The sequence below is a fragment of the Pristis pectinata genome, chromosome 22 (assembly GCF_009764475.1).
Source record: "Pristis pectinata isolate sPriPec2 chromosome 22, sPriPec2.1.pri, whole genome shotgun sequence".
Lineage (NCBI taxonomy): Eukaryota > Metazoa > Chordata > Chondrichthyes > Rhinopristiformes > Pristidae > Pristis > Pristis pectinata.
Genome location: NC_067426.1, coordinates 1,426,183 through 1,440,057, shown reverse-complemented (window position 1 = coordinate 1,440,057; position 13,875 = coordinate 1,426,183). Strand labels below are relative to the sequence as shown.

Below are 13,875 nucleotides of genomic sequence, written 5' to 3'. Positions count from 1 at the left end.
GCAATGTATGCATTACTGCTCCCCCAATGCAGACTGCAGTGGTTCAGGAAGGCAGCTCACCCTCACCATACCAATGCACCATAGAAAGCATCCTATCTGAATGCATCACAGCTTGGTATGGCAACTGCTCTGCCCAGGACCGCAAGAAGCTGCAGAGAGTTGTGGACACAGCCCAGTGCATCACGGACACCAGTCTCCCCTCCTTGGACTCTGTCTTTACCTCTCGTTGTCTTGGTGAAGCAGCCAACATAATCAAAGACCCCACCCACCAGGGACATTCTCTCTTCTCTCCTCTTCCATCGGGTAGAAGATACAGGAGCCTGAGGTCACATACCACCAGACTTAAGGACAGCTTCTACCCCACTGTGATAAGACTATTGAACGGTTGCTTTATACAATGAGATGGACTATGACCACACGATCTGCCTTGTTGTGACCTTGCACCTTATTACATTGCACTTTCTCTGTAGCTGTGACACTTTACTCTGTACTGTTATTGTTTACCTGTACTACCTCAATGCTCTCTGTACTGACTCAACGTAACTGCGCTGTGTAATGAATTGACCTGTACGATCGGTTTGTAAGACAAGCTTTTCACTGTACCTCGGTACAAGTGACAATAATAAACCAATACTAATACCAATAGCAATACCTTCCCAAGGGCAAACAGTGATGGAAATAAATGCTGGTCTTGCCAGTGATACCCACACCCCCTGTAAAGGAATTAGAACCACTGGACAAGTTCTGTTGGGTGCTGCTGACCATTGAATGTCACCTGGGTGAAGGGACCCTCTGTCAGACTGCCTGTGGGCACAACTTGATGTCTTCCATCAACATCAACATTTCTCTGTTTTGGTGTGAAGTTGCTTGAAATGCAGAACAAAAACCAAGGTCCCATGAAATGCAGACACTATGTAAAACCTGAATAACAGGAGTCTGACGTCTGATCTACCTGCTGGTCATAGAATCACACACAGCACAAAACCAGGCCCTTCGGCCCAACTCATCCATGCTGTCACAGGTGCTTACCTGAGCTTGTCCATTTGCCCATGTTTTGCTATATTCCTCTCAACCTTTCCTGTTCATGTCCCTGTCTAAATTTCTTTTTAGCATTATAATGGTACCTGCCTCTACCACTTCCTCTGGCAGCTCGTTCCATACACCCACCACCCTCTGTGTGAAAAACTTGCCCCTCATGTCCCCTTTAAATCTTTCCTCTCTTACCTTAAGCCTGTGCCCCCTAGACTCCCCTACGCTGGGAAAATGACTGTGACCATTCACCTTATCTCTGCTCCTCATGATTTTATAAACCTCAATCAGATCACCTCTCAGCCTCCTTCGCTCGAGGGAAAACAGTCCCAGCCAGTCCAGTCTCTCTTTATAACTCAAGCCCTCCAGTCCCAGCAACATCCTTGTGAATTTTTTCTGCACCCTCTCTAGCTTAATCACATCCTTCCCATAGCATGGTGACCAGAACTGCACGCAGTGCTCCAAGTGCAGTCTCACCAATGTCTTGTACAGCTGTCACATGACATCCCAACTCTTGTGCTCAGTGACGTGACTGGTGAAGGCCAGCGTGCCAAACGCCTTCTTCACCACCCTGTCTACCTGTGTCACCACTTTAAGGAACTGTGTACCTGTACCCCTCGGTCTCGCTGTTCTACAACACTCCCCAGGGCCCTGCCGTTCACCGTGTAAGTTCTGCCCTGATTTAACTTCCCAAAATGCCTCACTTTGTGCTGGTCCAGGTTAATTTCCACCCAATTCCTCGCCCACTTTCCCAGTTGATCCAGATCCTGTTGTAACCTTCGACAACTTTCTTCACTGCCTACCACACCACCAATTGTGGCGCCTCCACAAACTTACTAATCGCGCCACCTACATTCTCATCCAAATCATTAATATATATATGACAAACAAAGATGGTAAATTAGGGTAATGTGTTGCAGTATGATGAACTAGAAGAAGTAAAACCACCTGGCTGCAATGCAGATGCACTTTTCATTGTGGTAACAGATGTCTGATTTTTATCTCTACATCCTGCTTCATTCCTTCACACCTTGAAACTGGAAAAGGTGGTGAGAAGTAAAGATGGTGATTCCTCTCTTCTCTGCTTTCTCCTCTGAGGATATTGGCCAGGAATCATTAACTTCTGATTGCTCTCATGGATGCAATCATCAATTAACTCCAAATAGGATGATGCTTTGATCTAATATTACTACTCTAATACTCACACTGTGTAATCTCAAGGTTCTTTTCTCTTTCTGTCCCTGTCTGCCACCTACCTGTGGGCTCTGCCAATGTTCTGCGCTGCTTTTCCCAAGTGAAAGAAGATGTTGGAGACAATTCTCGGGATTGGATATCCTGACATTCATAACAGAAGTAAAAGGTGCCTTTTAAAGTCAGGTTGTAGGGGAATCCCAGAACATATCATACATGTCAGCCTTGGCGGTCTGCAAGTGGGAGCGGTGGGTGTTGTGTTGTTGAAAGCAGCCGATGTACTAAATGTGATGGATTTGGAAAGCTTTAAAGGAACTGATGGGATGATGGCCATTCCCATCCCGTTCCACATGGTGGGAAGTTAACGACACACACGACTTTTGATTTCCCTGATTCTACAATGATGGAATATTTACAAACATTCTGCCATCATCCAGGTGCCAACAGGTCAACTAAAATTCATGAAGTAGTTTGGTATTTGATCTCTTTAGGAGTGGAGTGAACATGCAGATGGCGTCATTGAAGAGTGACTTTGTCAAACTCACTTCCTTCGGCATCGAAGAATAGCTCAGGCACTAAAGGTCAAAACTGCGGCTAATGTTATAAGGTAGAAAGTCTGCTGTAGTTAGACTTCATTCTCAAACTGTGAGAAGTGGGTGTCAGTCTTGCCTGAAGTGACCCTATAAAGTTGAGGTGAGGGGCGTTGGTCAGCTGGCAGAGCACAATACTGGCGGAATTCACAATCTGTTTATGGTTGAAATTTAAAACAGACCCAGTTAATGATTAACAGTGCCAGGGATTAATTTGTCACTGGCAATGCCAGCATTTATTGTTTATCCATAATTGCTTCCATGGAGGTAATGAAGAATCAACCACATTACCAGGCCTGGAGTCACATAGAGGACAAACCAGGTTAGGATGGTTCACTTCCTTCTCTGAACGACATTTGTGAACAGATTTTTATGACAATATGACTGTTTCATGATTACATTTCCAGACTGAGTTCCCGATTTATTTAAATACTTGACTTAAGTTCTCTGAACTCATGGTTTAGTTGCTTAGCCAAGTGCTATCAGAGACTTGCAGAAAAAGCCTTAATGCATTTGGAGCCATTGGTTGTCCCTATCCCTAACCACACGAAAAAGGAACAGTGTTATGAAAAAACTGTTAAAAATTAAAATGAAAGCAAGCCCAATGTGCACTCTTATATCTCCACACAGAACCAGAGGTCACAGCCTCAAAATAAGGAAAAAAAGCAGACATGAGAAGAAATTTCTTCACCCAGAGGGAGGTGAATCTGTGGAATTCTCTCCCTGGGACGGCTGTGGAGGCTGGGTCACTGAGCATAGTCAAGTGTTGTGGGTGTGGAGAGAACCCCACAAGGAGGGGAACAGGTTCAAGGGGCTGAAGATCCCAATCGTGCTGCTGTTTCTAACATGTTTATGCTCTGGTACTCTGCTGTTGATGTCACTGAGGAACGGTGCCTGTGGTGAGGACCACTATCGTCTCCCACCCTCAGCCTGTGTAACAGAGGCTGGACTGAAGCTTGGCGGGTTTAAAGCACTGACTGGTGGCTCTGTCACCCACTGCATCAATCCTATACTACGTGTTTGTGTAGCCGGACTTGGTGTAGGTGCCGCACCTGTACGGTTGGCTCTGTCTGGGTGAAGCTCATGGTCTCATATCTTACAGTTTGCTGGGATTTCCAGTTACAGCATTTGTTGAGCCTTGAAGAACCAAGGGCTAATGAAATGATTGTTAAGTCTGGGAGAGAGAAGAGGTAACAGTTCCCATGAGACCCAGCTGCTGTTTCATGGTTCCGGTGATCTGTGTTAATTTAATGAAACTCTGCACTACCAAGTTACTTCAATTTTATAGCACACCTCATTTGTCCTACGCAAAAAAAGTGTAGTGGAAGTTACACAGATGACATATTTATTGATCCCTCTGCCTTTATTGACAGGTTATTATAATGACTACACCAAAGTTGCCATTAAATGTCTGAAGACTGGCAGCATGTCACCTGAATCCTTCCTTGCGGAAGCCAATCTGATGAAGACTTTGCAACATCATAAACTGGTGAAGCTCAACGCAGTGGTCACTGAGGAACCAATTTACATCATCACAGAGTACATGGCAAATGGTAAAGTGTCAACTCATGGATAAGTGACCAGCTCCTTTAATCCTTTTGGTTGAATTATTGCAGTGCACTCATTAAATACAGCATGGTATCTTCCTTTATGCACACTATACAGTGCCTTCTAAACAGTATCTTGGGACCAATTGTTCATTTTCCTTTGCCCTGTTCATAATTTTGGAATATTTTGTTCCCTCTTCTATGCCCCTTATTGCTTTCCCATTTCTCTTCCATGTTCATGGATTTCACAAACTGCTTGATTCGTTGTTGAAAAGCCTCGCAGTGAACATGCCTCCAGGTTTGAATTAGCTTTGAGGAGATGCAAAAACGCCTTTATGGGTTGTCTCACCTCCCCAGGAAGCCCATTTAAGATTGATAACTTATTTTATTATATTTTTTAAAAGTTTTCAGCTCCCAACACCACTACGCTCTATCCTGTCACCATGGCATCAGCAAGTATCCCAGAGAAAGAACTGGAGATTGGGATCTCAAGGTAAAGCCTAACTGCAATTCGCAGCCAGGGGAGGCAGGTCAGCCCCTGCAGGCTCCCTGTGAGCCATGGCTGATCACAGCAACCCCTCTCAATGGGCTTCAACACCAAACCCCTGCACTCCCACAGGGTTCCAGTGGATGAAACACTTTGGAAGTTGCTTCTAAATCTACAATATGTTGCACCTTGATTAACAAAGCTAGCAGACCAATCTACCAGGGTCCCACCGTTGCTCTCATTTGAAATGTGTGTGATATAGGGATTGCACCCCAAATGTTCAATTTCTGCAAAATGAGAACCGATGAGAAAATGATATCTTATTGAAGTGTGAGCACGTCTGGGCTGTGGCTGCAGTAAATTAGGTCATTTAGTTGCTGTATTTCTGGGTTCCTACTTCACTAAGTGAAGCTGTACCTTAATGCACTAAACCAAGAGCAAATCAAACTGCAAAACTCCAGAACGTCACTGTTCGTAACTCTGGATACAACGGCTTTGAGTGATCGGGCACTCAGTGTTGTTCCCGCTGCACAACTGCCAGATTAGTTCATGGCTCTGCACTCAGATTTTCTTTGAGAAACATGGCTGACATTTCTTTTCCATGGGAAATAAAAATCCCTGGAGAAATGTATTTGTGTTAGAACTTTTCTGGCACAAACAACGACCTTTATATAAATGAGTTGGACTGAAACAATTGCCAAAGGAAAACATAATTTTCCTTTTACTTAATTAATGATTTTATCAACATTCAGGTAGATTACAGCTTAAAGACTCAAGATGAAGTCTTAGTAGTGAAATTTCCATTTTGTAAATACAGTCTAATGAGATATTCATAATTGGTAATTGATAATTGGTAATTGGTTTATTATTGTCACATGTGCCAAGGTACAGTGAAAAAGTTTGTTTTGTATGCCATCCATACAGATCATTTCAAAACATCAGTACATCGAGATAATACAAGGGAAAAGAATAACAGAATGAAGAATTTGGTGTCACAGCTACAGTGAAAGTGCAGTGCAGGCAGACAGTAAGCGCGAGGGCCATGACAAGGTAGATTGTGAGGTCAAGAGTCCATCTTTATCATACAAGAGGTCCATTCAACACTCTTATAACAGCAGGATAGTAGCCGTCCTTGTGCTCGATGGGACGTGTTTTTAAGCTTTTGTATCTCATACATAGAATATAGAGCACAGAACACAGAACATAGAACAGTACAGCACAGGAACAGACCCTTCGGCCCACCATGTCTGTGCCGACCATGATGCCAATCTAAACTACTCCCATCTCCCTGTACAAGGTCTGTATCCCTCCAGTTTCTGCCTGTTCATGTGCCTGTCTAAATGCCCTTAAACCTTGCTATCGTATCAGCTTCCACCATCTCTCTTAGCAGTGCATTCCAGGCATCCACCTCTCGCTTGTAAAAAACCTACCATGCAAATCTCCTTTAAGTTCTCCCTCTCTCATCATAAAGCTATACCCTCTAGTATTTGACACTTGCACATTGGGAAAAAGATCCGAGCTACCCTATCTATGTCTCTCATAATTTTATACACTTCTATCAGGTCTCCCCTCAGCCCCCGACGCTCCAGAGAAAACAACCCAAGTCTGTCCAACCTCCCCTTACACTCCAATCCAGGCAACATTCTGGTAAATCTGCTCTGCACTCTCTCCAAATTCACCATATTCTTCCTACAGTGCAGCGACCAGAACTGCACACAATACTCCAAATGTGGCCTGACCAAAGTTTTACACAGCTGCAACGTGACTTCCCGACTTTTATACTCAGTGCCCTGACCATTGAAGACAAGCGTGCCGCAGGCATGTCTTTGAGAACACAAAATAGTTTGTGCAAACTTGAGAAGAGAACACATACATGAATAAAGCTTTAACCAATTTGCTTGTCATGTACTTTGGTAAATGTGACTCGTGTAAAGTTTCAAGACACGAGGCTCTGATGAAGGCATTCTCGGCATGTTATTTCCAGTACTTACCCTACCACACTGAAAAGCAACAAACAAGTGCTTATAGTGGTAGATTAAGAAAACAATCAATTACTGTTATTTTTGTTGGGATGAAGTTGTGAGATTGGAAAACATTCCTTTTTCTTTTGCATTTGAGATATTAAGAGGAGGTATTTTCAGGCACGCCGTTTGTAAGTGTCAGATCCAGTACCCTCTCACGTCTTGCATTAATTAGAACAAGAGTACGTTGGTGTGACATTTTCATTTCCTGTGAAGGCTTGTGTTATTAGACTAGGGCCTATCAGACACAATTCATTGGCTGTGTGAGAAGAGTTGAATCTTCCTGGGCTGACCACTGAACTCAATCCTGGAGTTAAAAAATAGAATGCTGCAGGCTTTTCTGTATAGCCGCAAACCCAGTTATGCTAATGACTTGGGGGAGCAAAGCTTTAATAGAAGCAAATATCAGAAAATGTTGCCCATTGTCAACTCCCATGGATAAGTAATAGTGAGCAGAGTTTATTATTAGCACAGCTCTACACATTCAGTGCAACAGTCACTCATTTCAGCTCCAGTTAAATAGTTTAAAGTTATTAATTTTTTGACTACTCAAGATATAAGACTCCCTTGCAAATGTAGCTATTGAATTCTATTTATTCCTGAATAAAGGAAGGACACAGGGAACAGTACAAAGGAATGATAAGGGAGCCAACTCACATCAGGAAGTTCCACCCAGTTGGTCATGTACAGTCAGTGGTTGTTTTCCAAGCTGGAACCTTTGTGCATATCCAACACATGCCACAGAAGATCAGATGCATCTTCAGTAACAAGACTTGTTTGTTAAATGACTGAAAATACTAAAAGTCATTGCAAACTATTTTTAAATATGAGAGCACAGACATTAACACGATTCAATGAACTCTCAGACAAAAAAGTACTTCAAGTTTCAGACAATAGCCAGACTCAGCTGGATTTTTATAAATAATAATGTTATATAGTCGATTTGATGATTGAAGAGAGCCTTGTGGTTTCCGTTGTCATTGTGGGGAGATGTGAGCATATGATCTAACTTCACCTGTTGTAAATCACCTGAGCTCAGAATGTCTGCGAGTCTAAACACGGCTCCAAGGCATCTGAGGAATTTAAGTAATTAAATAAATCTAGAATAAAGAGCTGGTGTCAATAACAGTGACCATGAAACCACCAGCCTGTCATAGAAACCTGTCCAGTTCACTAATACCCCTGAGGGGATGACATCTGATGACTCAGCCTGGTCTGTCTGCGGCTACAGACCCACTGGAATGTGGTTGAAACTTCAATGCCCACAACGTGCTTCAGCAAATCCATTCAGTTCAGGTACAATTGGGTAGGTAATGAATGTTCGCCAAGCACACATGTATACATTAACCACAGTCCCAGTGTGGTTCGATTCATTCCTTGTGCCTTTATTGGTGAAATACAGGTCATTGTACCGTGTCCCCTGTTTGAGCAGATCTCAGTTTGTTCCCTTCACTGACCGAATGACCCTTTGACTAATTTGTAGGATGTATCTCCACTACAGGTCAGTGAATGACTGAGAGTCAATCAGGAGAAGGATGGTTCCTGTGAACCTTTGACTCACACAATGGTGGGTTCAATATTGAATAGATGTTAGGAATGAAGTACAATACTACACTTGGAGTATTGTGTTCAGTTCTGGTCGCCTCATTATAGGAAGGATGTGGAAGCTCTAGAGATGTTGCAGAGGAGATTTACCAGGATGCTGCCTGGATTGGAGAGCGTGTCTTATGAGGAGAGGTTGAGCGAGCTAGGGCTTTTCTCTTTGGAGAGAAGGAGGATGAGAGGTGACTTGATAGAGGTGTACAAGATGATAAGAGGCATAGATTGAGCGAACAGTCAGAGACTTTTTTCCAGGGTGAAAATGGCTAACACGAGGGGGCATTATTTTAAGGTGATTGGAGGAAGGTATAAGGGGGATGTCAGGGGTAAGTTTTTTACTCAGAGTGGTGGGTGGGTGGAACACACTGCCGGCAGAGGTTGTGGGGGCAGATACATTAGGGACATTTAAGTGAATCTTAGATAGACACATGAATGATGGAAAGATGGAAGGTTATGTGGGGGGGAAGGGTTAGATAGATCTTAGAGCAGGATAAAATGTCAGCACAACATCATGGGCCGAATGGCCTGGACTGTGCTGTAGTGTTCTATGCTCTAAGTGGATTTCAGAAGCAGTAAATATTAGGAAAATATTTGACCCATTGTAAATGTTCATTAGTTTTGAAGAGAAGTTAGAATTACTGTTTGTGTAACACCAGTTTAGTCCTTCAATGGTTACATCACATTTTGCATTAACACTGAAACAATAAGGTCTCCATTTGGTTCCACAACTTCAATCATAGAGTCAGGGCCACATAAACTGGAAACAGGCCCTTCAGCCCAACTATGTCTGTGCTGACTCCTATCCAGAGTTAATGTATCAGGTCAGAAACCCTTCATCAGAGACAGGTTGTGAGCGCAGATCACAGGTTGTTGGGTGGGTCATGGTGAACGGAAGTCCAGGGGTAGGTGGGGCATGGTGTGGGGGTGTAGGATGGGCTGGTCAAGCTTGAGGTGTGGTAGGGGTGCGGCCACAGGTTGTGATCATAAGGAGAGTTTTAAATTGGCGCTAGCTCCGGGGTCCGATATCCAGGTTCCAGGGTCCAGGGTCCGGGTTCCAGGTTCCAGGGTCCAGGCTCCGGGGTCTGGGCTCCAGGGTCCGGGGTCCAGAGTCCGGGGTCCAGGCTCCGGGGTCTGGGGTCCAGGGTCCGGGGTCCAGAGTCCGGGGTCCAGGATCCAGGGTCCAGGGTCCAGGGTCTGGGTTGCGGGGTTCGGGGTCCAGGGTCCAGGATCTGGGGTCCAGGCTCCAGGGTCTGGGGTCCAGGGCCCAGGGTCCAGGTTCCAGGGTCTGGGATCTGGGGTCCGGGGTCCGGGGTACAGGGTCCAGTCTGGGGTCCAGGGTCTGGGGTCCGGGGTCCAGGGTCTGGTGTCCAGGGTTTTGGTTCTGCATAGCTCTCCTCTGTGGATCACGCATCACCATGTCGTACAGTGCAGAAACAGGCCCTTCGGCCCAATACCTCCATGCCGACCATTTTGCCCATCTGCACCAATCCCATGCGCCCACATTAGGACTGTATCCTTCTCTGCTTTGCCTATGTAAGTGTCTGTATAACTGCCTCTTGAATGTAGTGACTGTATCGGATTCCACCACCTCCTCCAGCAGTGAGTTCCAGATACCAACCACTCTCTGTGTAAAAACTAACCCCTCAAATCGCCTTTCCTCTCACTTTAAACCTGTGCTCTTGCTCTTGGTACCCCTACCAAGGGAAAAAGATACTGACTATCTAACCTTATAATTTTATATAACTTTACTCACCTCCCTCAGGTCTCCCCTCAGCCTCCTTCACTCCAGGGAAATCAAGCCCAGTCTATTCACTCTCCCTCCATAACCAAAGTCCTCCAGTCCAGGCAACATCCTGGTGAATCTCCTCTGCACTCTCTCCAGCACGACCACGACCTTAGAACCACTGGGTTCCATGGAGGGGACGCCCAGGTCTGTGTTCTGTCTTACTGTGACATGAAAAGCAAACACAAGTGTGATGGATGCAGCAAAGTATCGATGATGAGCTTCCATTGTCTGGCCCACAACAACCATGTGGCACAGGATGGATTCCTTGAGGCCATGCTCTTCAATTCTCCCTTGGCCGAGCTTCTCCTCATGTTTCCCTCTGTTCCCCTCATCCCCTCCCAGGTTCAGCCTGACCCCAGAGTCACCTCCTCCTGACTCCCTTTCCATTTAGCTCCTAACTTCCCAGCTTCACTGCCAGTTCTCTGCGAGAACCAACACTGTGAACGTTTCCCTCATCTCGAACTCTGCAGCCCACTTCGCACTCCCCAAGCTCCCTCCTCTGACTCCTCCGTCGCTGCCAACTATTGGGCCTTCCCCGGTCTTGCTTCCCTTTCAAACTGGTTTTGTTAAAAATGTTGAAATGGTTTGGTGGATTCACATGAAAATTGTAGCCTCAGAATGTTGCTGGAATCATTAAAACTCCATGCCTTGCTCTCCTCCTCAATGGTCCCTTGCTTCATCTGCCAATGGGTATAAAAATCAAAGTCACCCTCGACAAACGATCTCGACCTCATTCATGAACATTCTGTTACCTTTCAGTTTTTTACAGGAAAGTTGGGGGCTGAGTTGCTTAATGGTGTCGAAATGTTCTTTGTGGATTGGTTTGTACTGTGGCTTTTTATCTACCTGTTGCTCTGTTGCAGCTAAACATGAGATCAAAGAATTTTTCACTAATTGCAAAAATCCTAACTGGATTTAAGTTGGGCTGTTTTGCCCAGCTCCTGCTGTGTTCTCAATGTACTGCTTGGAACGGCCACATTTTGACACTAATTTGTGTTAATTGGTAACCTCGTGTCAAGAAGCCATGTTGTTGATTGAAGTGTTTTTGAAGCAAATTAGATTCACTCTGAATCTGGCCCATGATGGTGTCTAATGCCAAATTAAAACTTGAAAGGTCTGGAGCTGAGTTCGGGGAGAGGTCATGATGTACTATGCTCTCTCCGGTGAGAGTTGATCTAAAATTACATGTATTTCAGCTGTACAAATTCAGATCCCTGTGGACATGTGTTCCAGAGAATAAAACTGACCTTGAATTTGCTAAACAACTGCATTTTGGCACCAGCACTGACAAAGGACAATTTCAGAGTATTGTTGAGGAAGATTGTGTGGTTAATGGAGAAAGGGTGAATCTGAGGTTTGGATCTGAAATCATTGTCAGGGCCGTACTCGAGCACACTGCCAGCACACACTCGCTGATGTTGTTGGGTGGAGTTCAACATGAAAGATGACCCATTTCCCACTATTATATTTTACATTGCAAAGCAGAGATAATGGTTAAGCTGCTGCTTCTATTTAATTGAACAAGGTTCCAGTAAATCTGAATGAATAAATGGCAGGGCCATGCATTGGGGGAAGAGCCCACCAGAAGCATTGGACGAACTAACCCCTACCTGCCATGGTAACTAGTCACAACATTTGCGTCCCTTGTGTGCAATACCACTCTTCACAGTGACAGTTTGTCACATCCCAACACAAGGGCCACATGCCTCTTCATTGCTTTAGATTCAGCTGCAGCTGGCAGGCTCCTGGCTGGTTTTATTACAATTACTTCTTGTATTCAATCATTAACTTCGCTTGCAGGAAGGGATTGCTCCAAACCAGATTGCTTTATGGAATTCAAAATATTAAGATTTGTGAATGGAACAAAGGTGAATCTCTCCTTGCCCTTTTCAACCCATCACAACCTTTGACAACATGTCCACACCATCCTTCCCCACGGTGTCACTGGGCAGGGTCACTGTTTCTGACCGTGCCAACTCAGTCATGGCCAGAGGGTGAGTGGCAGCGGATTCCCTCACCCTGCCCACTCCCTTTGGTGACCCATGGATCTACCTCTCCTATCTCTCACCCACAAGATGACCCTCAGCAACACCAGCTGAGGAAATGCTGACCACATCCATCTCTAGTTTGCCATTTCTCTGGATCCCTCCACTAACTTTAATTGTCAGGCTGAAACTTGACGTGCAGGACTGGATGGTCAGAACTTTCTTCAAATAATAATTGGGAAGACCAGTGCAATTTTCTTGGAATAGGTCATTCAGTTCCTCGAGTCTGCTCCACCAGTCAATAACTTCACAGACGATCCAACCTTAGTATCAACATCTGGTCCTGTTCTCTCCCTCACCATACCCTTTGACTCCACTGTAGTTGAAATGTCCACCCATCCCTACCATGGATGACTCTGCCTCCATTGCTCTCTAAGGCAGAGACTTCCAGATTCATGATCCCTGAGAGAAGGAAGTTCTCTTCATCTCCCTGTTCAATGTGTGATCCCTGACTCAGTCACAATCAATACTCACCACCCTGGACTCTACCCACCCCCCTCCCACTTCCCAACATCTATCTGAAACTGAACCAGACTGTTCACAATCCTGGTGCCGATGTGACCCAGAGTGGAGCATCAGTTATATCCAGTGAGACAACCAGTTTCCACCCGTGTTACATTATCTGACTCAGTCCCTCACCATAGCTTATCCCTGCGCTTGTCACCTCCAGACATGACTATCCCTCTGGTCTCTGCCCTGTTTCTCTCCCCATAAACTCAGATTCATCCTGAAACATAAGAAACAATATCAGGAGGAAGTGAGTCAGCTCTGGGAACCTATCCTACTATCAGTGGGAGCGTGCTGTCCCTGCCCTGCCTCGCCCCACCCACTTTCCCAACCAATCCACATATCTCTTAATTCCCAATTCTATTAAGCTCAAAAAAATTCAAAAACGGCAGATGCAGTGAGTCTAAAGTAACTGTAGATAGCTGTGGAGATATTCAGGTGGAGACTTGTCTCATCCCTGAGATCACTCAGTGAGCAATCCACATGTGGAGGTGATTGAGAAGCAGGTATTTTCATCAGAAACGTAGTGTCATTGAGTCATGGAGTCATACCGTCTGGGAACAGGCCATTCGGCCCACCTTGTCCACCCTGAACATGGGCATCCATCGGATTAGTCCCATCTTCCAGGACTTGGCCCAGGGCCTGGGTGATTCAACTGTTCATCCAAACACCCCTTGAATGTTTCCGCCACTGTCTCCGGCAGTGTGTTCCAGGTACTCACCGCTCTCTGGGTGAGAAAGGTCCCCCAGTGAGTGGACAACAGTCATATGTGAGTTACATACTTCAAGTCAATCTTAGTCACTTCCAGCAAAACAGTCATGAGATTTGGGAAAGAATGGAGTTACCCATTCCTGTCCATTCCGTCTTGGAATTGCATTGTCATTATGTGTAGATTTACATTAAAGCAACTGTGGATGAAACGTCTCCCTGTTAGTACTTCTGTGGGTTTTATAAATTCCCCAGGAAATGACTGGATGGAAGTTTTATGACACACTTTAGTAAAACAAGGTCATGTTGTTGTACAAATTAGCCCCCCAAAACTGGGTGCACTCCATTGTCATTAACAGTCACAA

The 13,875-nt window shown here is 45.0% G+C and overlaps 1 protein-coding gene across 1 annotated transcript in view; it reads left to right on the top strand.

Annotated features, from left to right (window-relative positions):
- Positions 1–13,875, top strand: part of LOC127581586 (proto-oncogene tyrosine-protein kinase LCK-like) — a 92,230-nt gene that overhangs the window by 54,933 nt on the left and 23,422 nt on the right. The window contains exon 9 of the mRNA XM_052036071.1: positions 4,184–4,363. Coding sequence (XP_051892031.1) covers positions 4,184–4,363 — 180 coding nt within the window. The remainder of the gene's footprint in view (positions 1–4,183; positions 4,364–13,875) is intronic.